Consider the following 26,651-nt stretch of genomic DNA (forward strand, 5'->3'; position numbering starts at 1 on the left):
TTGGTATAAATATTTATTAGCTTTTCAATATCCTGAGGTCTGATTTAGGCTCCGCAGAGCCGAATCACTCGGTCGAAAATTCAAGAGCACCATCAATATAATCGATAAACCGTTATTTTCAGCCAGATCAGATTATATTAAAGTGCCACAAAATCGAATCAGAGCATGGAGCGGTTCTCTGATTCGTCATCATCGTGTAGCAGTTTCCAGAAATTTGGTGTTAAGTTTTTGACAATCTCAACTTATAGCTAGATGTAACAATTCTGTATGATATATGCTCTTCTTTACCCTGTGTAATACTCATTCCTGACCGCTAACCGTTCACGCAATCGGTCATGTTTCTCACACGCTCCCTGGCCAGGGGCAATTCAATCGAGAAGCAAATAAATTATTGTAATTATTATTCTTGTTTATTCTTGCATGTAAATACTTAAAATTAAATGTTTAAATATAAAATACAGCAAGAAAAGGAATAGTACTAGCCTTTTATTATTAGACCCGAATGCTTTTCAGGGTTAAATCTGTTATTTTACTGTGAAAATTCTTGTTATACATGATTGATGGTTATAATTGTTGTAAAATGTATATTCCAGTCTAATTCCTAAATAACGAACTCCAATAATCAACCATAAACTACTATAAAGAATTCGCATATTTTGATTCCGCTGGATGACGCACCCACAGTCGGCTTTATTTTTACACTTTATGGCTTATTAAAGCTGCTATATTAATTGTTTTCCCGGTAATGCTGATTTTCGACTGAGTGTTTCGACTGCTCAACATAATTCGACCCAGGTCAGTGTCAAATATAAATTTGCAGGTCTACCTCCAAAGGCTTAAGGATAAAAAAAAACAAAAAAAAACTGGCTTACCACGGAGAGTTCCATTCCAATTCTTTCAATCCAGTCCGAAACGAGTAAATGTCCGGTCTCAAGCATAACAGTTTAGTTCAAGATAAAAAATATAGATGAAATAATAAAAAGTTTATTTTATTTAATTAGAAACTGACAGATCCAATTTTACCAACAACAGAAGCAAATAATTTACATTTTAATTAATAGTTTTTATAAACATCGATAATTTGTTTCAGGGTTGCAGCCTCCAAGGACGCTTCTGAGCTCATTCTTGCAGCCTTGTATTTGAAATGAATATTAGTTTTTATTTCAGTCAAATGCGGCAGAAACGCGGATGCGTTTTTGATGAAATTAACGATCGCGTGAAAAACGCGATGGTTATTGTCGCTCTGCGTGTTCCACACAATTATCTTCAAGCGTTTCAGGTTGCCAAGAATCTGCCGTGACGCGACCATGGCCGTCAACCTTTCAATGTCTCCTAGGTGGAAACTTTGGCAGCTCATCTTCAGATTTACGCATTCTAATGTCGGCACTGATAGAATGTCCAATAACGATGGCACTTGGTCGTCACTAAATATGAAAAATTGGTATGAAAATATTTTCGTGATGCATATTACTTTCTTTTGAATCTCCTGAGGCCCGATTTAGGCTCGGCAATTAGGTCAACAATTCAACAACACCCTGAAAAACATTATCTGATTGGGCTTTTAGTGACACCTTTTGGCTAAATAGATTCATTCCCAGATCTGCTAAGTTAACGGTTTTTCCAGTAATGCAATTTTCGGCTCGACAACCTAATTCGACCCTTCAGGCAGTGTCAAATATCAATTTGCAGCTCCACATTAAAGGATAGAAGCTAAAGAAAACTGGCTTACCTTGTTTCATAGACCCAATGTAATTCTTTCAATCCTGTAGAAAAAGAGTGTATTTCCGGTCTCGAGCATTCTGGCAGTATGCTGGAAAACTCGAACAAGAAAAGACTTTGTAGTTTAGGGCACCGGTCGAGAATAGAACTTAGTTTAAACTGGCCACTGCAATTCTGTATTCTGAGCGTATGTAGACCGTGCCCATATGCATCGAGGAATGGGATCATCGTGTCTGCCGAGCAGAAGTATCTTAAGGTCAAATTTTCAATTTTTGAAAACTTTAGAAGTGAATTTGGGGTAACATAGTCGTCGGCAACACAAGAAAGAACCTAAAATAAATAAGAAAATGAATCAGTTTTCATTCTTTCCGGGAAGGTGTGGAACTTTTGTATTATACAATTTCAGTGTGATGAATTTCGAAAACAAAAAAGTAAAAAATAACATTCAGTAAAGAAAACAAACGCCATCAAAATGCCATTTCTAAAGGCACACAAATTTGTTGAAAAGTTTCCACTTTCTACGTGTGTAAGACTTTGGGCATTTTTCGTCTTAAAATGATATCTATTGATATGCCTGAACCTGAATATTCATAGTTCAGCCAATCGTCGTAGGACCGTAAAAAATTATTATTATAAATGTGTTGTACATTTCTTAACGTTTCATTTTCAAATGGTCGGACTGATTTATTTATTTATTTAGAAAATCGTTTAAAGAGCAATGTCCAAGAGTTAGCAGGATTGAGTCTACATTTTCTTCAAATCTCAGTATTGGTTGGGAACTTTTATTAAGACTAAAAAATAGCAATAAAATGATAAAAGTGCCAGGGCGTTAACGTTAGATTAAACGTTTAAAAATAAGGTAAAATGATATTTACCGAAAGGCGTGTCACATCAGGAAAACTCAGGTGAATTTCCTTGTCGAAATGCGTTGGTAATAGCATTTCTGTCAAAGCAAATTTCTGGTTGGGGCAGCGATCAAGCAACTCGTCAAAAATTGATGGTGCTATAACTGAGTCAATAATGATCTGCAGCTTGGGCAGGTGTTGGATGCAATTTAACGTGAACATCTCATCCCAGCCGAGAATTTCGAAAAGAATCAAGTTTGAGAAGATCTGCAAGTCCTCAATCTCACGTTGGTTTGATTCATCAAAATCGGGATTGAAATTTATCGTTGTGGAGAGATGCGTCAAGCTTTCCAGATTTTTACACAATGCTTTTAGATTTGTGTAAGATACTTCAATCTTCCCGATATCCAATGATTTCAGATTGCGCAACTGGCCGATTGCGTTGCACAATGTCTTGTCCACCTTTATGTAATTAAAGGACCAAATTGAATCTTCTGATAGAGTCAGAACTTTGAGATTTGGAGCTGTGACCCCAATCAAGTTCAAATACTGTAAAAATATTTGTATTTGCATCAGTTGTTCTAATAACAAAATCAAATTCTCAAATTCTTACATTTAAGAGGTGTTTTTTGGCCAAAGAATTAGATGTATCTTTCAAGAAAGGGGTGAGATCAACTTCCAAAGTATGGCAGCTGACTAAACTCTGGAAAACTTTCATTCCTTTTTCGAAAATTTTTACGGAGTCCTTCCTTGAAAGGTAGTCAGCACAATGCTTCATCAGCCACTGCTGAAAAACAATATTTCGCAGAGCACTAGCTGCGGATCATAAAAAATTCATCAATTGCAATAAATTGTAAAAAAATAAAACTCACGAAGAAGCTTGACGTTCCGTGTTTCGGAGTATTGCGGATCGAGGAACGAATCGAGGTTCCTCGCGATGCAGTTAACCGCAATCGTCTCCAATTTGGTGCTTCGGTGGACGTTCATCTTGCTCACTGTCATTTTCAGCCGGATATCGTCGTTCGTGGCCATTCTGAAAACGTGTGTCTTCTCGACGACGGTCTTTGATAAAATACAATTCTTGTCGCACACTGTTTGTTCCCCGAATTTGTTATTCTGTTGAATGTTTTCATAACCTAGATTATCGAAATAAAAAAAAAACCATCCAGAACTATGACTATAATATTATAAAAATATTGTTAAACTGGACGATATTGAACAGTAGAAAATATTTATAAAACATATATGTTTTTCATTATTTATATTTGAAAATAACTGCAGTTATATCTTGGAATTAAATTTAAATTATTTTAATCTGGCCAGCGGTGGAATGCAACTGTCAGCTTTTCTTAAATTGTCAAAATATAAATCGACAAGTCGCTAATAGAATAGCGCCCCTTGGCATTGCGCGCCCGACGGGTTGCTCTGCGGCCAGGTGCGCAACCTGGCGAGGGTTAATGACCTTTGAGATTTGCAAATTTGTTCCGAGCACCGTTGGAATTGTTGAAAATGCTAACAAAAACCTGCCCAGGAGCTGAGAGGTCAGGTCGGGTACCCTGAATTAAGTCATCAGGGTACGGTAGGTTGAAGCCTGTTCCGAGACCTATCCAACGAGGGCTCGTGGTCGACGATTGGATGAGCGGTTGAATTTTGATAATAATAAAACCAACTTCGTGTTGAGAAATTTCTATTGCATTTAAAGAAATCATTTTGATATTTAATTTATTTGAGCAACGCTACGCTAAACCACGTAAAAGCGGACCTCATTGTCAGGTACGTCGACCTGAGGAAGGATGGTGGCGTGCGAGAGTTAAAAATTAACTAAAAGTATTTCTCGTGCTTGAAAGTGCGAAAAAATCACCAAGAAACACGACTCTGAAGCGATCTTAGGTTTCGGTACCCTGAAAAAGGTCATCAGGGCATTGTCCATGAAAGCCGAAATGATTATCTCTCCGATGAGGGATCGTGGTCGCGGATATCACGAATGGTCGAATTTTGAGGAAAGTAAAAACATTCTCGGGTGCGGAGCCGTCGCGGCGGCCAACTCAAAAACCGGAAAAATCGTTTTTTAATTTTTCTGTGGGCTCAAAAAACCTGAAAATCGGTACGCAGATTTGTGTCGGTCATCAGCGTCAGGGGAAACCATTGGATAAAAATTACGGGCCCGAGTTTGGAAAAAAATCGTTATTTTCGATTTCCCATGTTATTCTTATGAGGAAAGTTAAAAAATTTCGTTTTTCAATTTTCAAAATAGATTTTCTAAAAATTGGAAAATGGGATCAGGTGGTACTTGGTCTCAAAAGATTGCCTGATAAATTGCGCACAATTTAACAGTGAGTTTTGCTTGATTTCGTTCCCCAATCTCGAAATACAGCGGACGAAATGTTAGGAAAAAACACGAATTTTGCACTTTTTCGAAAACGTCGCCACAAAAAATGGCGCTGCGTTTCGAAAAACGGTCGGATTTTGAAAAAGCAGACACGAACGGACCCGCATTAATGAGGCGCATCGATTGATGTAGAAAAACCCGCTCGGCGGCCAACGGGACACCGGCCAGACCCCAAAAACCAATATTTTTAAATGTCACAAACTGGGGTTTTTTACCTTAAGAAATTCATAGCTTGTGCACGTGCAAAAATCGATGACGCCGTAAATTCTGCGTAAGACAGGCCCCAACGCCGCTTCCGAGCCCCAGAAAACCGACGCAAAATGTGAGTTTTTTCTCAGCTCCTGATTTTGGACTTTTACGACCTGATTAAAGTCAAACAATTCCTGAAAAATAGGGACTTTCTCTGAAAATTGTGCCCCATCCTTGAGATCAAGTCCAGGAAATTTCATACAAGGAGGAATGAAGATCTATTTGGAAAATTTCAATTTTATAAATAAAATAAACCATATAATTTGTTTTTTATTTTATTATAAACTTATAAACAAATACTTGGCAGGTTTGAAAGCCTACTCTCAAGCGGAACGTCTTTTAGCATGCGTGAAAGCCGCATTTTCAAGCAAATAATTTGAGTTTTTCCATCCAAAGTGAAAGAAATTCAATATTTCGTTTCTATCAGCAGACTTTATCGGACTCGTCTGGAAAAATTCTGCTCGTCGCAAATCAATCTCAGCAGAGTTTCATATCACTCATAACTATTACATCACTTCGTAGAGACGAGTTCAAAAGAACAAAAAATTGTTCATCGCAAATTCTTAACTAGCCATATTTTACAAATCACTTTCAATTATTAGATTTAAAGTCTCAAGCCACGCAAATTAACAAAAGGTGTTTCAAATGAAGCACCTAACAGCAATGGGACTGGTAATTTTAAAACTATTTGAATTTGAAAAACCAAAAAAGGCATCGCACAAACAGTTTGAACAAATTTAATGACGAATTTGACTCATCATTATGTCAATAACTCAGGGACAAAGAAAGTCCCTTTATATTTCACTTCCAAGAAAAATAAATATCAGTAGACAAGGGAGAAATCAATCACTTTTTTACCAAGCTGAAGGGTTTTGGTGGCGGCTGCTTCGGATTGTACCCTGGCAGCAGGGCATTCAGTGCTTGGTCGAGCAGCTTGTTCAGTTTGACGCTCTTGTTGTCCACGTCCGCTTGGCAGAAGGGACAGCACGCTTTCTCCGACGACTTGAGCCACTTGTTCATGCAGTGCTGCAAAAAAACACACTTTGCAACTGTCTAAATTAATTGCAATTACACTTACGACGCACGAGTTGTGTCCGCACTGCATGGTGAAAGGGTCTTTGGCCACATCTTGGCAGATCACGCATACGAACTGCTCGGCCAAAGCCTTGATGAACTCCTGCAATCAATATTTTAAATGATTATCTTGAATAAGGAACCTTTTCAATGGACTTACGGGGTAGCCAAGCTCGAGGGAGGTCTGCAGCGCTGTCCAGTTCCTCTGGTTCAGTTTGTCCTCCTTGACCAAGGCTGCAACTGCTGGAGGCAGGACGTAGGCAACCTTGGCACGCTTGACATCCACACTCTCGGACGGCAGTTTTCTCTTCTTGCTAGTGTCCAGCAATGGTGTTCCCTGAAAAATGGATTGGTAACTAGAAATTTAGGTTTGAAACAATGAGGATTTTACCTCCAAGGCACCAACGCTCATGCTTTTCATGAATGCCAGGCCGGTCGAGGTCCAGGGTGGAGGCTCAGGGTCATCCCGGTGTAATTCGAATTTCCACATCAGGTTGCCATTCAACTCTTGCTGGAAGTATCTCACGACGCGGTAAATGCCGTCATACCTGAGAGCAACACCAGAGGTTGAATTGCGATTTTCCTTAAATTTAAATAGTTTTAAAAATTTATATATTGTTTTAAGCATTATTTTCTTCCTTTTTAGGCCTGAACAACGGTAATTCCCATTGTTTCTGTTGGATTTTCAAAATATTTTGGTAATCTAAAAATATGTTCATATCTTTCTAGACAATTTAAATGAAATTAACTGCTATTTTTATATGTAGTAATGACGTCATAATTTTTTCACAACTGGATGGTTAAAATTACGGTTGACTGATATTTAAAATAATTTTAAAAACCTTACCACAACCCTGACAGTTCAGCATAGATTTATAAAGAGTTTATTCTACAAGAAACACATGAATTAAATAAAAAAAAACACACCTGTAACCTTCGGCAGGGGCAAAAGTAGAAATCTTGGCCAGCTTGTAGCCGCGGACGACCCTGATGGGCAGGCCTTCCCTCCAGTTTGCAGACTTGGCTCCGTTGACGTGGTCCACCTTGGCGTGGCAAGACTGCGCCAGGGCTCTGAAAAACGATTTTACAGTCAACTAACAATAAGCGTTCAAAATGCTGACTTACAGATTGGATCCTGTGAGAATCTGCGCGCTGGACTGCTTGTTGACGCGCTTGTTGCTGCTGAGGTCGCGGCCGCCGCTGCCGGACATCACGAACGAGGTGCCTTTGTCGTAGTCGCCCTCGTAGCCACCTGAGAAGCAGACGCTCTGCACGCCCTTGTTGGTCGCGCCGCAAATTCCGGCCACCAGCGGACGGTGCACTCCGAAGCGGCTCACCTAAAACAATCGCAGCAAAATTAGGGATTTAGGACAGACTTTTAATTTGTTTTTACGTCGCTTCTCGAGGCCCACAGTCTGCCACTCGGCACGCCCGGGATTTTTCCCATGTGGTCTTTGGGCACCACGCAGAATTTGTTGGACACGGATGCAGTGGACAGTCCCTTGCCCCAGTCGCGCTTGTTCTCTTTCACCTTGTCCACGGATTTCTTGATTTTGGCCACTTTCACCTTGGTTTGAGCCTCATATCTCTCCTCCCGAGCTTGGTCAACGTGAGAGCAGTCTGGACAGAACCTAAAAATTGTAATATTAATTTTAAAAGCATGGCCAAAGGAATTTCAAGGAATGTTCACAGCAGAAAATATAGCAAGCGTAAATATAAGGACAAATTATAATATAGCTAGATGGAAAAAACAGTAATTTTCAGTCTTCGTACTTTTTTTCTGCGTTTCAAAATCGATAAATCAACTCTTCCAACTGAAGTATAATCCCAGAAACACATTTAAAATGATTTAATCACAAATAAAAACTCTCAAATCGGAGAAATCAGTAAGAATTCTTCGCCAGAAAAATAATTGACGCTGATGGGCTGACAACGCGCATGTCAGATTCTCCCATCTTTCTTTGGGGAAATGCGAAAATTCAGAGAAAATCGCGTCTTCAATAAGAATTCTCCAATTAAATCAATTTTCACATCAATCAACATTTCCAGCGCTGCCTTTTAATTTTTTTAAACTGTAGGTGATCCTCAGGACCTTATTTCAAATGTGTCTTGAAAGACTTCTCAAGGAAAACCACCATCACTCATCCATAAGCATCCAAAAGAATTAAAATAAAATAAATACCAGTCATCCTCGGGAACCTCGGCAAGAGGCGGAGAGGCGCATTGAATGTGGTAGGCGTCATCGCACTCCTCACAGATGATCTGCTTGTCCTCATCATGTTTCCCGCCACAAACCACGCAGCTGCACTCATTGCACTTTTGAGTGGGGTGACAAAAGCAGTGCTTGCAAGCTAAGAACAGAAAATTAATCAAGCAAATTGGCGAATTTATTCAATTCCTGACTTACGAATGGTAAGAGCCATCCAGCTGGTCACCTTCTGCCACTCCTCACGCGGCAGAAGCTCAGGAAATTGGACAGTTCTGTGTTTGAACTCGATCTTCTGCTGTGGGTACGTCGTCTCGGAAGACACGACCACGGTGCCAGAGATTTTGGGGAAGTTCTGCTGGCCCCGCACTGGCTCCACCTTGGTTACCTCCACCTGGTACCTGTTGAGACAAAGAGATTGAAGCCACAGTCAGGGTGAAGGATTGTCACTCACCATCCTTTTTCAGTCTCGGACAGCACGACGTAGGCTAGGATTTTCATGCCCACCTTGAGGTCGTGGGCGGAGTACTCGACGGCGCTGCACGGGCGCAGCTTGATCAGCTGCAAGACCAGATCCTCGTTGGTACTGGAAAATGTATGAGAATAAGGATTTACTCTTAAAATATCAGGGATTGAAACTCACATTCCATCATGAATTTTGTACATGAGGCCATCATTTTCTCCGTGCTCTCCACCTCCAGTGATAGCCTTGACTTTAGCCTCATGCCACTGCCCATTTTGACTCTGGTAGTAAATAGTGTCATCCACCTAAAAATGTACAGTAAATCAAGTGCTGAAGCTTAATTTTGAGGCTTTCTATACCTCGAAGAACTTGCTAGAGCACGGCACGTCCACATTTTCTTCGCAGACTTTGCTCTCTTCCACAGGCGAGCTGGGACGGGGAATGACTTCTGCGGTTTTGATCCGAACACCAATCACATCATTGTCCTTCACTTTGTACAACAGCAAGGGATGCTCAGCCAGCAACTGGAAATTTAATAAAATTTATTATGGTCATTATTAAAAAATAAATACGCTAGTAATTATTATCAACAATATAATAACAATTTAAAATATTATTTTTACATTACCATTATTGTCCAATTTAAAATTATTCAAAAAGATATTTACGCAATATTATCACAAATATTTTCTAAATTTTTGGGTTTAAATAGCTCACCAATTTTCCAAAGAAGAAAAGCTGCAATCTGTCCTGTTCGGCTTGAAAAGCATCGCTGGCCGCAGCGATCAGATCAGACACCGACCAGGTTTTGGACACTTCGATGGTGACCTCAGCCAAGTTGCTGCCGTAATGCCTCAGTTTGAGTTTCATTCTGGAAAAATAAGGGTAGATTTGAGTGCCGTTTAACCCGTTTAACGTACAAACAAGACCGAAAATTCTCGTGAATGATTTGCGTGTATTGCAAGCGTCGTGTTACTTATCCTCCTCGTCTCGCACTTCATTCGATAATAATTTTCTAATAATTAACTCACCTTACTATCAAGCTCTTCAACTGCCAGTTACATAACAATTATAAGCGAAGCGTCCTGGCTCTTGCTGTCGACTGCCAAGCCGGCCAAGCGTGTTTTATTCACGAGATTCACGGGATCTGTGGAGAGTTGGCGGGAAAGCAACAATGGCCTCAGCTGTGAAGAGGGCGTGACATCGAGCGCTACCGCCTCGAGCTGAATCTGACGAGAGACGAGACTGTCTGTGTCTGGGAGTGTGAGGCTGATCACAAATAAACAAAATAACCATCAGCGGCAGTTCTGCTTGTTTTGCTGCGAATTATAATAACAATTACGACAATGTTTGTCAATCAATTACACTGAAATAAGTGTAGAGTGTCATGCGTGATAAAATTTTGCCGGATAAATACGCAGATTTGTTTCCCTTTCAATGGCGCGTTGTACCTCGATATTTTAAAAGTCTACATTTTTTAGTGTTTTTTAATTCGGCTTTCTTGTACTTTAAATGATTTAGAAATGCATGAATCTATTTTTTAGGAATTTTGCAAACAATAAAAGAATTTTTTGCTTAAAATTTAATTCAAATTGCAAAGATTTCTATCGAGTTTGCCATTGATTTGCTTTCGGACGAAGGACGAAGTTGTTTTGGCGGGAAAAAAGTTCGCACACGTCGCGTTAGACTTTTTGGTGGGAAAATATGAACTTAACCTAATTCGACCCTCACGAATCGATTGGTGTGCTCACAAACTTCGTCAAAGACGGTCTTTCAGTAAATTTTTAGAATTTGGGGTATTTTCAGAAATTCTTTGTTATTCATCCTTCTCGCAACAATATCATAACGACTGAATTTAACTCTTCTGTTATTAACTCTGCATGTTTTCACATGAATGTCGTCAACAAACGAGCCACTGCTGATACGCCTAACTTAAGTACAATAACAGCGCCAAACGAGCAAGTTAGTATAAATTAATCGATTAGTTGACAACTCGCTCAGTCTGGCATCTTCTTTTGCCGAGTTTCAATTCATTTTTAGTCGCTGCGTTGAGGTGAGCAATTTATATTTTGGAGTATTTTAATTCGAAATGTTTAATTTCAATTGAAATTAAAGGTAAGAAAATATTTCTATTGGTTTTGTCAATTTCGTAGTTTTTTTTCCTAAATTGGATTGTACTCTGTGAAAATAATAAGTTGGTTTTTTCGGGAAATTAACAGTCGACTATTTTTATAATATCGTTTTGGGCAAAGTAGATGGTTTTTAGCCCAATTAACATCCGTTTTTGGCTACAATTTTCAATTTTTTCGACGTTCTTGCCTAAATGCTACATATTTTTTGAATGCAATGTTCTTTACGAGCAGGGATGCTCCCAAAACACGAGAAAAACTCTCGGTTTGATTTGAAATAGACATTGTTGAGCTAAATTATAGTACAAAATAATACCAATTTCATTGTAATCCATCAATAACAATCCTATCAATTAAAAATGACAGAATTCACTGCAGAACAATGAAATTGGGACCCACATAACGCACTGAAAGCATAATTTTAATTGTCAGGGCATGACAAATATTTTTTAGTCAATTTAGATGGTTATTAAGGTTGGTTAAAATGGCTTATAATTGCACCGTAACGATTCGAAAAGAAAAAAAAACAGTCGGCGGTCGTCTAAATTTCACAGCCTCATAGATGTTAAATTTTACTTTTCAAATTTTCACTTTGTTCGCCATGAAAATATTTTTAGTAAAGTCAAATATATACATTTTTGATCACATGCGACAGAAAAGCTCCTTGAAAATAATATATTATTCATTTTAAGAGAAATAACAATTCTATGATTTTATTTTCGTATCCATATAACAAATAATTTTGTTATTCAAATTAAAGCAGGCGGTTGAAAGGGGTATAAATAGTGAAAAGCAACCCTTAAACTCATTAACTTACTAGGGGAGGTCGAGAATAGTTGATTGGTGGGTAATTTTTTATAGTTCTGATAAGTAGAACCCGAGATTTGGAGTAAGCAATATTTAAAAATACTTGTAAAATTTTACAAAGTGTAACTTCGGTAATTTTTCGACAGTAATTAGACTATTTTACAAATATAATGCGACTATTATATAAACACGCGTTCAAAATTAAAAAAAACCCTAGCTCTCATCTCTTATCTTATTTCTAATTTTTAATTAACAGCTGAAGATGTCCGTGGACGAAGAAAAACTTCTCTTCCAGATGTGGGCTCTGGCGGAGCCGACCGTAAACAACATTTTACTGCAGAAGACGCCGGTGACCCCATCTGCGTGGATCGAAACTTATCAGTAAAAATTCTGACGAAAAGACGATTTTTAGCTCATAGCTTTTATAAATTTTCAGCCGAATTTATTCTATGTGCGTGAGCGAGCCGTGGTGCGTTGGCGAGTCTTTGTTCAAGCGCATTGAGATTTGTTTAAAAAGCCAGATTTCGAAAATTCACCAAGATCTGAAGAAGAAGTCAGACTTGGCGGATTATTTGAAGGCTTTTAACAACGCCTGGAAGCAGTACAGCAAGGCGTGCGAGCTACTCAACAACCTTTTCCAGTAAATTGGATTTTCCGCGAAAATTTAAAAATTAATTGACTTATTTACCATCTTGACGAAGCTTCTGAGCACACCAATCGATTCCTGAGGAACAGTGGACGTTTTTTCCGACCAAAAAGGCCAGCGTGATGCGCGAACCTTTTTTCCCGCCAAAATAATACGAATGCGAGAACTGCGCATGCGTGAGAGCTGGTTTGCGCACTTGCAGAGAGACCGCCTGCACGAATGAATTCTTCGTCACATCCAGCCAGCACTGACGCATGCGCACTTCTCGCATTGATATTGTTTTGGCGGGAAAAAATGTTTCGCACGTCGCGCTGCACTTTCTGGCCGGAAAAATATAAATTGTACCTAAGAATCGATTTTAATGTGCTCAGAAACTTAGTCAAAGACAGTCTTTAAGAAGTTTATTTGATTATTCTCAGGCCATTGAATAACCATGCTAAAATATATGCAAATGAATCGAATTGCGCCCAGCGAGAAGATATCAAACATCTGGGTAATTGCATTTTAATTTGATTATTCCGTTACATAATTAAAATTTCCTCTATTTAGGCTTCAATATGTGGAAGAATGCTTTTTATGAAACGAAATTGATCAATCAAATCGTGGACCTGATGTTGGAAGGCTTCAAGGACCCGAGAAGAGGCTTCCTTTCAGACGAAAAGCAAAAAATAATGATAGAAGTCTTAAAATCATTTAAAGATCTCGACAAAATCATTCCGTCGGAACAGTTGGTACTTTTAAAATCTCTTTTGGATATTTTGTTTTGTTAATTTGAAGAAAATATTTTTCTTAGGTGCACGAAGAAGCCACAACGCTGCTCCTGGAGGGCTTGAAAAATTCTTACACTCCATTATTTGTCGAATTCTCGAAAGAGATAGACTCATTCGTCGAATATTTGGACAAAGCAATCTCATTTTGGAAAAATGAGGAAAAACTGTGCAGTCTGCTTTTTGACTCGGGGTTAATATTTTAATTTGTTTGCAATTATGCTTAAAATAAATTTTCCCTCTCAGATCGGTAGAAAAACTGAAAGCTTCGTTCGCGGACAATTTGATTGAGCAGAAAGAGGATCGAATGTTGAGCGAATGCCAACTGTTTGTAGAGGAACGGCGCTACAAAGATTTTGCGTGTATCCACGCAAAAATAGAGCAGTTCTACCAAAAACCTAATACTCGACTGGTACCGATTTTCCACAAATTTTTCAAAAAAATGGCCTTTGAGAACTTATCCAGAGAGAAAAAGGAGGAAGAGGTAATTTAATTTAGTTAATTCATATCAGATCTTGATGGAATTTGTTTAGGCGCTGGAGGAAATGTGCAAAATGTACATGAAACACAGAAAGGAACTGGTCGAAAAGGATCTAGGGGACCACCCTTTGTTCGTAACAGCTCTGGAAGAAGCTTTAAAAGACGTGGCAAACCAAATTAAATCGGATCCTAATGAATCTGCGAAAAGGGTATTTTACAAAATTAAAAAATAACGTTTCTTCTAGCTAAATATATTCGTCATTTAAATTTTAGTTGGTGAATTTCTGTGTCTCTGTACTGCTGAGCAAAGAGCCTGAAGAAGAGGAATTGGACGTGAAACTGGACTTCACGCGAGTGCTGTACCAGAATTTGGAGAACAAAGATGTCTTTGAGAATTACTACTTGTTGCATCTTTCTAAACGACTGCTCACTGGAACCTCACGCACGATTGAACTGGAGGAAAAAATTCTTTCAAGATTTGACGTAAGAGATTATTATCACTGAACAGAATCAAATAAAAAATTATTTCCCAAGGGCGTATGGAGCTTCGAGCATAAGACGAAGATCCGGTTCATGATCAAAGACTTCAAAGCTTCCAAAAATGTCACAAATCTGATTTCTGATGGAGGGGTGGACTCCACCTTCATGGCCCTGCGCGTAATTTTATTAAAATCGTTGTATATGAGGGTATTTAATTTAATTTTGTCCGTTTAGATGTGTATTTGGCCAGTTCAATTAAATGAGGAAAAGTGCAAACTGCCCCAAGAAATCGGAAATCTAGCGCAGGCGTACGAGACGTACTACAAAGCAGCCTACGAATCTCACAAACTCACTTGGCACCACTTCTTAAGCAAAGGTAAGATTTTTTACCTTCAATTGTAAAAAAAAAATAATTTAAACTAATTTTTCGTCTCACTTCAGGTGTGATGAGGATCAACTTTTTGGACAGGCCGTACGACGCCTCCATGAACACCATTCAAATGGCCATTTTGCTCCTTTTCCAAGACGCCGACTGCCTGTGCGTCAAGGAAATTCAAGACTCTCTCTGCGTTTCTTACGGAACTCTGGTCTCCCAACTCGATTGCCTGCTCGAAAGCGGCTTAATCACTTGCGACACCGAGCTGGTGCTCGCAAATAGCCTGATCAGCTTGAATTTTAATTACAGCAACGAGCTGACGGAACTCAAAATTCCGCATCATGTGAAAGGCCAGAATTCTCCGAGAGAAGAAGAGGACAGAGTAGCAGAAATCATTAACTTGGACCGCAAATATTTCTTAGAGGCAGCAGTCGTCCGCGTCGTGAAAAGCTGCCCCCGGGTCAATCACGGTGACCTTATTGAAAAGGTATAATTTCAGAGTCACGGTCTTAATTTCAATCTATTTAATATTTAACTTTTAAAATAGGTGCGAGCCATAGCGAAAGCGAGGTTTTCCATCGAAATTCCGATCGTGAACAAGATTATTGAGAGATTGATTGAAAAGGAATACATTTCCAAGACGGAGGATGGATTATATGAATACATTTCATAAATTAAAAAATAAATAGGTTTCACAGATGTTTGTTTTCACGATAACAAAATATATCCAATGGAAAAATTATAGTTTAAAAATTCCATAGAAGTGGAAACTGTGCCGCCGAGCGGATTGGAGGCGCGGGTTGCGTTTCATTCCTCTATTTCTCAGAGCAAAAATAACTAGTGTGGTTTGATTCAATAAATTGTCACTTTTTAATTCACTAGCAACTTTTTAAACTCAAAGTGGAACATTTATTTTCAAAATACCCGTGTCTGCATGGAAAAGATCTGAATTATTTATTTTAGAATAGTTTTTCGCTTCACGCTACAAAGTTTTGGTGCCGCTGTTTCAGTTGGTGCCAAAAAATATTATATTTAATAAGCGGGGAGCAAGGTACGTGCGCGTTTTGATAGTTCGCCGCGAGTCGTAAAATTTAGGAAGAGCTCTATTTTGAATTTAATGCGAGTGCCACTCTCGCTGTCTCGCTGGTGCGTTTATTCAAACATGCAAACAAACCAAACGGCGACATTAACTCATGCAGCGCGCGTACTATTCCAAAAAACACCTTCTCAATTGCTGGTAGGCCAAGCTGACGCCAAATAACTGCACGTCACGCTAATCTGGCTGCAATATTCCGGCTTAGATAAAGCGTTTCACCTTTTGCATATTTCCTTAAATTTGTTAGACCATTTCTTGGGGCAATACCATATTTAATGACACAAAATAAACATCAAAGTCATCAGTTAGTAAAAAATTATGCATTTCCAGAGCTCCATTTTCTTTTCACATTGGAGAAAAAATCTGGGTAACAATATTGATATCGAGGAATGATAAATCGTTGATGTTTGTAAGGCCAAAACGTTCATAAATTCGCGATTTTTTCTTTTTTAATATTAGCCATGTCTCTCTCAAAAGATGTAGGCGCTGTTTGTTGTCTTCATCAGTGCTACTTTGAACTAACAAAGCTACGCAGCAACCAGAGGGCGGGGTATATGAAACTACCCCTGCCCACTTTACAACCCCTCTGGTTGCACTACAATGAGATCAGCTAAAAGCACGTTCTGATTCGGCGGCAAGAAGCGATCGAGAGGCGTTCACAACATGAAAAAGTCCACCTTTCAAAGAGCCAGTAAGGAGGACGAGGAAACAGTTTGCAAATTAATATTACTGCCAGCAGCCGTTTATTCTTGTGGCCTCTATTGTATTTCAGTTTCGAAAACGCGCTTGAGATTTGTGAAACATTCGGCAGCATTTGAATTGTGAACGGGTGCGGTCGGCGGAGATATTTCTGCAGGCGCAACCAAACCGCGGGGATGCTCTTGTTGCACTTTTACTTTGAAGGGAGGTGCGAGGGTAAATAATAATACAAGTCAGGGGTGCGGGACCGCGGGAGGCGCCGCAATTCCATGATACAAGTTTTCCATTCCCATTGGAATTCGACATACGATTAAAAAGAGAAGTAGAAAGAAGAAAATGGAGCCGCCGCTCCCGTGCGATGATGATTTTGTGCACGTTGAGCAGCAGCTCGGCGCTTTCCAGATTTTGCGATGAAGCGTGAAAATTCAGAATAAATTGCGAGAGTCGAATCCAAATCCACACACTGATCAGCGCGGCACAGCGATAAGCGGAGTTGGCAAATGCGCATGTCCATATTATGCGGTGAGTTGCTCTCTTTTCTTCCAATTCATGCGCTTTTCAAATAATTACTGTCAAGCATTTAAAGATTTTTAGATTTGCTCAGTTTTTTTTAAATGAAAGTGTTTTTAAATTAATTAAATTCCATACATGGTTGATTGAGCAGAAATAGATAATTAAAAGAAAATTGCACACCATTCGCCTCATCTGTACCTGCCCTTGATATCCAATGGTTTTGGGGGTTGTCTGATCGCCCAGCCACCCCAATTCGCCTTTTCCACCCCCGCTGAGTGAAAATTTGACTAGCAAATTTCAGTCTAGGATATTTAGATTTTTATTTTAATCTCCAAAGTCGCAATTCCAGCCGCTTTCCCGTCCAATCCTGTCCAATGCTTTTCACTGCCAAGTCGGCGTGTGCTCGCAGCAAAAATTCTGCCTTGCAAATCCCCAGAGTTGTTGACTATGTGTGCAACCGGCTCGACGAACGCGCTGCGCAAGTTGCGTAGTTAAAGAAAAAAATGATACGTTTTTTTAGCTTTTACCATTAAAATGAAATACATTTTTAAACAAATTGAATTTCTAACGCACAGCAATTAATTCTAGCTGGTTATTTGATTTAAAATCTTAAATGTATTAATAAAAGGGAAAAAATTACCTAAATTTAAATTTTATTTTGGTTGCAATTGCAGTCTTTTGAAATTCAAGATTAATCTTTTATCTTCAAGAACATTAGCAGACAAGAGAACAAATATTATTTTTAAGTTTTTTTTTTTAAATTCGATGCTAATTGTAAAAGCACGACCCTTTTTAAATTTTCAGAAGCTTTCTTGGAAAAATTATTATTCAGGAGAATTATTTATCTTACTATCATCTCTATACTTATAAAAGGATTTGATTAGAAAAAGCAATAGTTTCATTCGGGATTATGTAATATTTATTTTAATTTAACACGAAACATTCTTACAAATAAATGATTATCCTGTTGATAAAATGAAGTTGCTATTATGTTCAGCTATATAGTATTTTTAAATCAACTATTTATTTAAATGAAACACATATTATTTAATATTAGTCTCAGCAGACAACTGTATGCGAAAATATTTGTATGCTAAATAATGAGAAAGCAGATTAAATGATAATTAGACCACTTAAGCCGAGTTTCGCCACTGCTAAGGTAACACTTCAAGGTACTACACTCACTCTCTTGGCTTACGTCCCGAGTTTTTGTTGCGTGATTGTCCTGAAGAAGGTCCCGGTCCAACGTCGTCGTAAATATTCTCCTCCTCGGATGGTTTTTCCCCGGTGTTGGTGTTTCCCAGACGCAAAGGTTCCTCGTAAGGCTCAGGAGAAGGGGTCCTGGCATTGGCGTATTCGTGGTTAGCAGAGGTCAAAGGCTCAGGGCCAACCTCAGCGTACAGCGGTTCGTCAGGGTTCTCAGGTGTAGATTCTTCGCTTGAATTTTCGGGCCCGACGTCGTCGTACACTGGGTCTTCCGGGAAAATGGACATTTCTGCACGATTATTGTCCAGCGAAATCTGCTTCAAAGAGTTTTGCATTCTTCTCATCCTCAGGGTCTGCCACAAAATGACAGTGCAACTCAAGACCAAGCAGCTGACGCAACACACGAGCAACCAAATCATAATGGTCGGCGTTTGCGTGCTTTTCACGACTTCCGAAGTCTCTTCATTCACGTTAACTTGAGGCGTAGTCGAGGCTGCGAAAGGAACAGAAACGGCGAACAGAGATTAAATTTTGTGCAAGGTGTTTGTTCTTTCGAATTAGAATCAGAAATTTTGTACTTTGAGAAATTTAATTCTTATGCGATTTAGTTTGTTTAAAATAAGAAAATTCTTTCAGTTCAGTCACGGAAAATTATTTTTCAATCAGTTTTTATCTATAATAACTATTAGAAGCTTGAATAATTTTTATTTTTAATTAATATATGTGGCAAAAAGCACAAAATTTAGTTCGTAAAAATTTCGCTTTTCCTTGCAATAGAAAGTGCAATTGGTTTTTATTTACCCGTGGACGTGCTGTGTAAATACGATGTTGCGCCGACTGCAGCCTGGAGTAGTTTATGCCTAGTCTTACCCCAACCCTGAGTTCCATTTCTCTCCGTCATCCACAAAATGCCATTCGTGTCCAAGGCAAAAGTAAATGGCCATCTTGCATCCAGTCTTCCGACCTAAAAGAGTGCAGTGATTTGATATTGTTAGCTTGACAAAGCATAGAGTCGGGAATAAAAGAAAAGTTTTGTTATTTTAACTGGTATCTTATTTAGTATCAAGTTAAAGACAAAATTAACTATAATATTTTAAATTTCCACGACAATGTGTGACAGAGAAGATCTGTTTCGGGTTGCAAAAAACCAGGTTCGCAAATTGTTGCAAAGCGCGGAAAAAACAACCAATTTAAAAATATTTCAAGTTTTAAGCTAACCCTATTTTTCAATTTCAAAACATTTTCATCAGTTTTAAAAATTTTAATGAATTTAAAGTTTTTTCCGGGCAGAGTGAAAATTTCTTATTTTTCCTCATCAATCGATTTTTGAAGGGAATATTACCTCATAAAATATCTGCTCACGAAATGGCTTCGAAATATTCCATTTGGAGACGTACTTCTCGTCTACAAAGGCAGCATACAAGATGTTGGCACTGTCGATTAACATTCTGTAAGGGTTGCTATTCCATCTGCCGATAAATTTCACAGCAGCGCTTCGTCCTTCATTCTTCAGCTCAGACACAGACACCGAGTACAGTTCATAGGAATAAGCTTTCGCAAGGTACAACTGTTTCGTCGCTTCCATGTTAGGAGAGAGGGCCAAGGAATACCATTTTCCCCCTGGTGTTATAACTAACCAGGATTCGTCCATTTTTCTGTTGTAAACGATGATGTGCCCAGAATAATATTCCAAGATGTACGCAAGGTAATCGTCTTGTGTTTTGTCCAGCACAATATCATGCAGGTACCTTTTTTTATCATATGAATGAGATACGACGTAGCGCGGGAACTGGTGAACGTGCTCGGTTTTGTCGTTGTTGAGCAGGTTGAATATCCAAATTTTACTCGGACATTTGCTGCTACCGTCATCAAGCACCCACAACCGACCATCAGGGTCAGTTTCCATTCCTTTGGCCCGCTGGATAGTCTCGCAATTGTCTCTTTTCTGCCAAGAAAAATAAAAACAGTTATAATTAGAGCAGGGGGCGGATCACGGCACCGTTTTTTAGCTCGACCTTGAAACGCTGTACAATGCTTACCTTATGCCCAGCGTTGCCATTTTTTCTCAAGGTTGCGTTGCCGTGATCCGCCCCCAGGATATCCAGAATTGATATTTTCTCAATAATATATCGTGCATTCTAAATAATCGACAAATTATGAAGTATTTTAACCAGAGAACTTGTCTGACACATTTAATGCGACTCTGTTAAAATGCTTCATTATAGGTGAGTTGCTTTCACGCCAAATATCCCCAGTTTGTTATAAATTAGAAGCCCGCCAAAACAGTTTTTTCATTCAGACACTTACATGTAAATCCAAGGATGGGAAAGGAGCAAGCTTTGGAGATGTACATGTACACCACGTGCCGCGCGTTGGCAGCCACACCAAAGTCGCGGGAATTCCGGTATTCAATGCGAGGCTTAGAAACAGCCTTTCTCCAAAAACAGCCATGTAGTTAAAATAAACATTGCCTGGCACGTATTCATCTTTGATTTGTCCAATCGAAGTGTCCTCTGCTGATGGCCAGATAAAATCGAATTTTTCCCACTCGTAGACGTATGAGAAGTTGACGGCGTTGGCCAGGCACACCCCAAGCAAAAATATGGCAGCTAAGAACGCAGACATTGTGTCCGAGCTGAAAGCATAAAAAATCATTTTAAACCATTAATTAATTCGATAGAGTACAGATATTTTCTTGAAGGTATAAATAGAATAACTGTTCCAAAATATTTTTCTAAATTACTTAATTCTTTCTAGCATAGTCTCAACGCACTATAAAAATCAAACAATTAAAAGGCTGAGTGGAAGAATAAAAATCATAAAAATTATTCACTGACCTTTTGAAGAACAACTGGAGCGAACGAGTGCGTAAAGGCACGGAGCGAAATGCCGAATGGCTTTTCCTGCTTTTACTCCAGCCTTTTTAACCAACCAACGCGGAACTTTTTCTCGCGCTTTATCTCGACTCTGATTAATCGCACAACGCACTAACCAACAGGAGGTGGAATTAAGCTCAAAATAATTTACTAGAAATCATTAAATGGAGATTGTTATATAAAGATAACTCTATAATCAATTGCATTGACGATTTGAATAAATCTCAAAATTTTTAAACTGGAGGTGCTATCGAATAAATAAAAATCATACTGCAAAATTAAATTGACTTTATTTATCATAGAATTGTGTGTTGAAAGATACTAATTTGAAAGAAATTCCCGGGTACTCAAAATTTGTTAGAATTTGTTGACCTTTTAACAGCCATCTCTTTGCCATTTATTTTAATTGCTTGTACTTTTCTGAGTTCTTAAGACGACTGATTACTTTATATTCAGTCACAAAACTGTTACAAAGTCAGATGAATTAAAAAATAAATTCCTGAATTCATAGTCTCAATCCATGCAATGTGTGAGGCCATTTTCTTCTATTTTCAGTGATTTATTAAGATTAATCAAAAGGACACGTAGCGAGCTTTATTATTTATCTGTAAAGATTCACGGCTAAATCGCGGAATGCGGAATAGTTTGAAATTTTTTACCAACTCATTGCGAAAATTAGCTAAAAAATATCAGCGAAGACCAGATTCGTGCGACGCGCAGATATGGCGTCCAGTGGAGTATAGCGCGAAAAAACGGTCACGTGAAAAGAACCGCAAGTTTTGGTCAATATTCTAGAGACATAATTTGCATTACTCTTAACTAATTATGTCTTTTGGACCGTACAAACAAACTCTTGACACTCGTATAGACAGCTTTTTGTTTCCCAAAGTCAGACGCCGTCTTGGATCTGCGCACTGGGAATCAATTTTATCGCATATCTGGCCCCGCTGAAAAATATCAAGCCTCAAATTTCCATTTAAATATCTGTTTCGTTAATTGAAGTACCAAAAATTATTTTAAATCTGTACAGAATTATGTATCCATCCAAATTTTATTTAATTTTTCTTTAATGCCACACAGCAAATTTGCATCTGGTTTTAATCACTCAACCCGCTTTTTCTTCCTTGTACGTGCTGACTTCGAACAGGCTGCGAGTGGCACAGCGGTTTTACATACGTCAGCCCCTTAATTAAAATTGAAATTGAAAATAGTTTGTTCTGGCGCTTTTGTGGTCAACATCTGGCACATCTGTTTTAAGGTTACTGGTTGAAAGTAAAAAGCTACTGCGCATTTTTCACAATGCTGTCTCAATATTTCTAATTTTTATTACAGTCAAAGCTTTACACTGCATAAATATGTTAGGGGTGAGAAAATCTCACCCCGCAACATATGTCACTGCTGTGTGGTGCGAACAACTCACCTTTGACACCCCAGACACAGTGACATGCGGCGGGGTGAGATTTTCTCACCCCTGACTTGCAGTGTAAGGATCGAATCTGAAGGTCCTTTCACCTTTGATATCAAATTTCCGATCAAAAGCGTCAATAAAAAGCATTCTCTGACTGCATAGCTATGGGAGCTTCAAATCTTGATGAAATCTTAGCTTGAAAAACCACACTTGAAACCGTCTGAATATGACAAAACCATAAAAAACTGACAAATATTTGTTTAGTTGGCATGAAACTCGTTTTCGAGCGTGAGAAATAATTTATAAGCTTCGTATATGTGTAAGAAGTTGACTTTTCCGCATTTACGCGCCGGAATTCAAGAATCGGCTGCTTTTCTCAAGCCAGAATAATCAGCCCAGAATTGCCGCGACCGTAATAATAAAAATAATTTAGAAATCATTGTTTGAGTGTTTCCCATATTGCAGGAAAGCCCCTGGAATTGGACAGTGTGGGCGCTTGACAGCGAAAATGGGAAATTTCCTCTTGATTTTCGACCTGGCAAACCACAATAAAATTAATTCTTCAATTTATTCACATTTGTTTGTTCTAATTATGAAACTAAGGAAAAAAGGACCTAACAGGACCACCCAAGCTGAGGATTCGCACGGTGTCCAAGCCAGAGATATATATTATTTTGAATTTTTCAACGCATATAGAAACTGTGCAGCTGGTTAACAGAGTAGGATTTTTATCGTTTTTGAGTTTGGTTTGTGGTCCAATTTCTTCCTTGTACGAGCCAGGCCATGGGCCATGTGTTTGTTTACATACGTCAGCCCTTTATCGAAATCGAATATCCGGCTTGAAATTGAAACGCACTTGATTTCTCTTGCTCTGAAAAATTGTTATTGATATTAAAATTGTAGGAAAAAATGGAATAAAAATTAGAAAAGTTAATAATAGGTTTTTATTTTAAAAAAAAATCCGAATCAACAATTCCCGGCTGAAAACATAACACGCATAGGGAATTACACTTTATTTTGTGTTTGAGCGAGTATTTTGTTGAGGAAAATTCGCTAATTTCTAAATTTTCTAATAGAGAACCGAAATAATTCAATTTGCGACTTTTACGAACAAAAACTGCATTGCGGCTTTTCTGTTCAATCCGAGCTTGCCCCAATTTTGATAGTTATTTTCCCTAATTTGGACTTTGGAGAATTGTTGAAGAAAAAACCTACTAAAAATTCAGTAAATTTGAGCTGCTGCTGGTGTCATTTATTGGCGGTTTTAATATTAAAACAAATTGTAAACACAAGGCGCTTTCCATTTAATCGAATTTAAAAAAAAAACAGGTTGCCGGTGGCGGAGGAGCGCATGCAGGCCCTGAAGGAGGTGGTATGGAGCTGCCTTCCGCTTCCCGACGCCATCAGGGACAAAACCTGACCGACCTGATCAAGATCCTGCGGCGACGCTGTGCAAGAACCAGGAGCTAAAAATGATTCGAGGCCTTCGTGCTGGCGCCAAGCCTCAAAATATTTTATAAACAAATTGAAACGCTAAAATAAAATGAATTTCTAACGCACAGCAATGTCAAGCTGGTTGTTTAATTTTAAATCGTATTAATTAAAAGGAAACAAAATTACCTCTAACTAAAATAAAAATTGTATTTGGATTGCAATTGCAGTTTTCTGAAATTTAAGCTTTATCTTTTATGCTCAAGAATATTACCATAGGCAAGAGTCAAAAATATTTTTTAAGGTCTTTTAACTTCGTTAGTATATAAGAGCACGACCCTCGTTTAATTTTTGCAAGCTTTTTTGGGAAAATTAATATTCAGAAGGATTATTTATCTTACCATCAATTCTAGAGGACTTATAAATGGATCACACAATAAAATGCAACATTTTAATTTGGGAATATGTAATATTTATTTTTATTTAACACGAAATATTCTTACAAATAAACGATTATTCTATTAAAAAAACAAAAAAGCGATTATGTTGAGCTCTACAATATTTTTAAATTAACTATTTATTAAAATTGAACACAAATTTTAAATATTAAATTCAGCAGACAACTGTATGCGAAAATATTTGTATGCTAAATAATGAGAAAGCAGATTAAATGATAATTTGACCACTTAAGCCGAATTTCGCCACTGCTAAGGTAACACTTCAAGATACAGCACCGGCTCAATTAACTTACGTCCTAAATTTTTGTTGTGTGATTGTCCTGAAGAAGGTCCCGGTCCGACGTCGTCGTAAATATTGTCCTCTTCCGATGGTTTTTTCCCGGCGTTGGTGTTTCCCAGACGAATAGGTTCCTCTCCGTATAAGGCTCAGGAGAAGGGGTCCTGGCACTGGCGTAATCAGGGTCAACCTCAGCGTACAGCGGTTCGTCAGGGTTCTCAGGTGTGGATTCTTCGTTTGAATTTTCGGGCCCGACGTCGTCACACACAGGGTCTTCCGGGAAAACGGACATTTCTGCCCGATTATTGTGCAGCGAATTCTGCTGAATTTTTCATTCGGATCATCCTCAGGGTCAGCCACACATTGACAATGCCACTCAAAACCAAGCAACACACGAGTAACCAAATCAGAATTGTGTTCAAAGACGGACTATTGCGGTTATCTTCTGCAAGACCAGCACAACCTCCGCAGGTTTCGTTTGAATTCAGAGCAGGTCGGGGAGTTCCAATTTTGCTTTTTGGCGTCGTCGTGCTTTTCACGACTTCCGTAGTCTCTTCATTCACGTTAATTTGAGGCGTAGTCGAGGCTGCGAAAGGAACAGAAACGAGGCGGACAGAGATTAAATTTCGTTGAAGGTGTTTGTTCTTTCGAATTATTTTCAGAAATTTCGTACTTTAAGAAATTTAATCGTTATGCGATTTAGTGTGTCTATAAAAAGAAAATTCATTCACTTCAGACAAAGAAATATTTATATTTCAAAATGTTTTTCAATTAGTTTGTATCTTAAAGCTTTTAGAAGCTTAAAATTTATTTAATAAAAATTTGTCAAAAAGCAATGAATTGCACACGCAAAAATTTCATATTTCCTTGCAATAGAAAGTGCAATTGGTTTTTATTTACCCGTGGACGTGCTGTGTAAATACGATGTTGCGCCGACTGCAGCCTGGAGTAGTTTATACCTAATCCCGCTCCCAGTTGCATTTCTCTGCGTAATCCACAAAATGCCATTCGTGTCCAGGGCAAAAGTAAATGGATAATAAGCACCCAGTCTTCCGACCTAAAAGAGAGTGCGCCGTTATTTTATATTGTTAGAGTCTGACAAAGCATAGAGTCGGGAATATAAGGACAGTTTATTTATTTAATTTGGTGTTTTATTTTGAATCAAACTAAAGACGAAATTAAATTATATTTTAAATTTTCCACGATAATTTGCCCGTGTAACAGAGAAGATCTGTCTTGGGTTGCAACAAATAAACAGGGTTCGCATATATTGTTGCAAAGCGCGGAAAAGGCAACCAATTAAAAAATATTTCATGTTTTAAGCTAAGCCTATTTCCATTTCAAAACATTTTCCTCTACATTGGTTACTTTACAAAATGTTAATGTTATTCGGCCAAATTGAAAATTTCTTATTTTTCCTCATACTCGACTTATGCAGGGAATATTACCTCCTCGTAGAACCGATGCTCACGAAAGGGCTCCGAAATATTCCATTTGGAGGTGTAACTCTGTTCGTGAAAGGCGGCATACAAGACATTGGCGTTGTCGATCAACATTCTGTAAGGTCCTGCAGTCCATCTGCCGATGAATTTCACGGCAGCGCTTCCACCTCCATTCTTCAGCTCAGATACAGACACTGAATACAGTTCTTTGAAACCAAATCTTCCAAGGTACAACTGCCTCGCTTCCTTGTTAGCAGAGAGGGCCAAGGATTCCCATTTTTTCCCTGTTGTTTTAACTGACCAGGATTTGTCCAATTTCCGGGCGTAAACGATGATTTTCTCAGAATAATATTCCAAAATGTACGCAAGACAATCGTCTGTCGTTTTGTCGAGCACAATATCAAGGAACCACCTTGTATTGTATGAATGAGAGACGACTGTGTCCGGGAACTGGTGCTCGCGCTCGGTTGTGTCGTTGTTGAGCAGGTTGAATATCCAAATTTTGCTAGGACAACTGCCGCTACCTTCATCAAGCACCCACAACCGACCATCAGGGTCAGTTTCCATTCCTCTGGCCTGCCGAATAGTCTCGCACTTGTCTGTTTTCTGTCAAGA

At 38.6% G+C, this 26,651-nt stretch overlaps 3 protein-coding genes across 3 annotated transcripts; 2 read left to right on the plus strand and 1 right to left on the minus strand.

Annotated features, from left to right (window-relative positions):
* Positions 1–5,923: 5,923 nt before the first annotated feature.
* Positions 5,924–10,122, minus strand: LOC135937078 (E3 ubiquitin-protein ligase UHRF1-like). The gene is made up of 14 exons (XM_065480155.1): positions 9,977–10,122; positions 9,663–9,816; positions 9,305–9,469; positions 9,126–9,250; positions 8,937–9,068; positions 8,684–8,883; positions 8,459–8,627; positions 7,670–7,907; positions 7,402–7,613; positions 7,204–7,347; positions 6,668–6,824; positions 6,437–6,613; positions 6,281–6,379; positions 5,924–6,228 (listed from the first exon to the last, which is right to left on the minus strand). Exons 2-14 carry the CDS (start codon positions 9,813–9,815, stop codon positions 6,049–6,051), a joined length of 2,151 nt encoding a protein of 716 aa, XP_065336227.1. The 5' UTR covers position 9,816; positions 9,977–10,122; the 3' UTR covers positions 5,924–6,048.
* Positions 10,123–12,143: 2,021 nt separating this feature from the next.
* On the plus strand, positions 12,144–14,278 carry LOC135937368 (cullin-1-like). The gene is made up of 8 exons (XM_065480519.1): positions 12,144–12,262; positions 12,318–12,521; positions 12,947–13,020; positions 13,077–13,258; positions 13,321–13,487; positions 13,541–13,778; positions 13,828–13,983; positions 14,048–14,278. Exons 1-8 carry the CDS (start codon positions 12,144–12,146, stop codon positions 14,276–14,278), a joined length of 1,371 nt encoding a protein of 456 aa, XP_065336591.1.
* A 36-nt stretch (positions 14,279–14,314) lies between these two features.
* LOC135937794 (cullin-2-like) lies at positions 14,315–15,335 on the plus strand. The gene is made up of 4 exons (XM_065481040.1): positions 14,315–14,431; positions 14,489–14,630; positions 14,696–15,117; positions 15,178–15,335. The coding sequence occupies exons 1-4, from the start codon at positions 14,348–14,350 to the stop codon at positions 15,301–15,303; spliced, it is 774 nt and encodes a 257-aa protein (XP_065337112.1). The 5' UTR covers positions 14,315–14,347; the 3' UTR covers positions 15,304–15,335.
* Positions 15,336–26,651: the final 11,316 nt, after the last annotated feature.

The sequence above is a fragment of the Cloeon dipterum genome, chromosome 2 (assembly GCF_949628265.1).
Source record: "Cloeon dipterum chromosome 2, ieCloDipt1.1, whole genome shotgun sequence".
Lineage (NCBI taxonomy): Eukaryota > Metazoa > Arthropoda > Insecta > Ephemeroptera > Baetidae > Cloeon > Cloeon dipterum.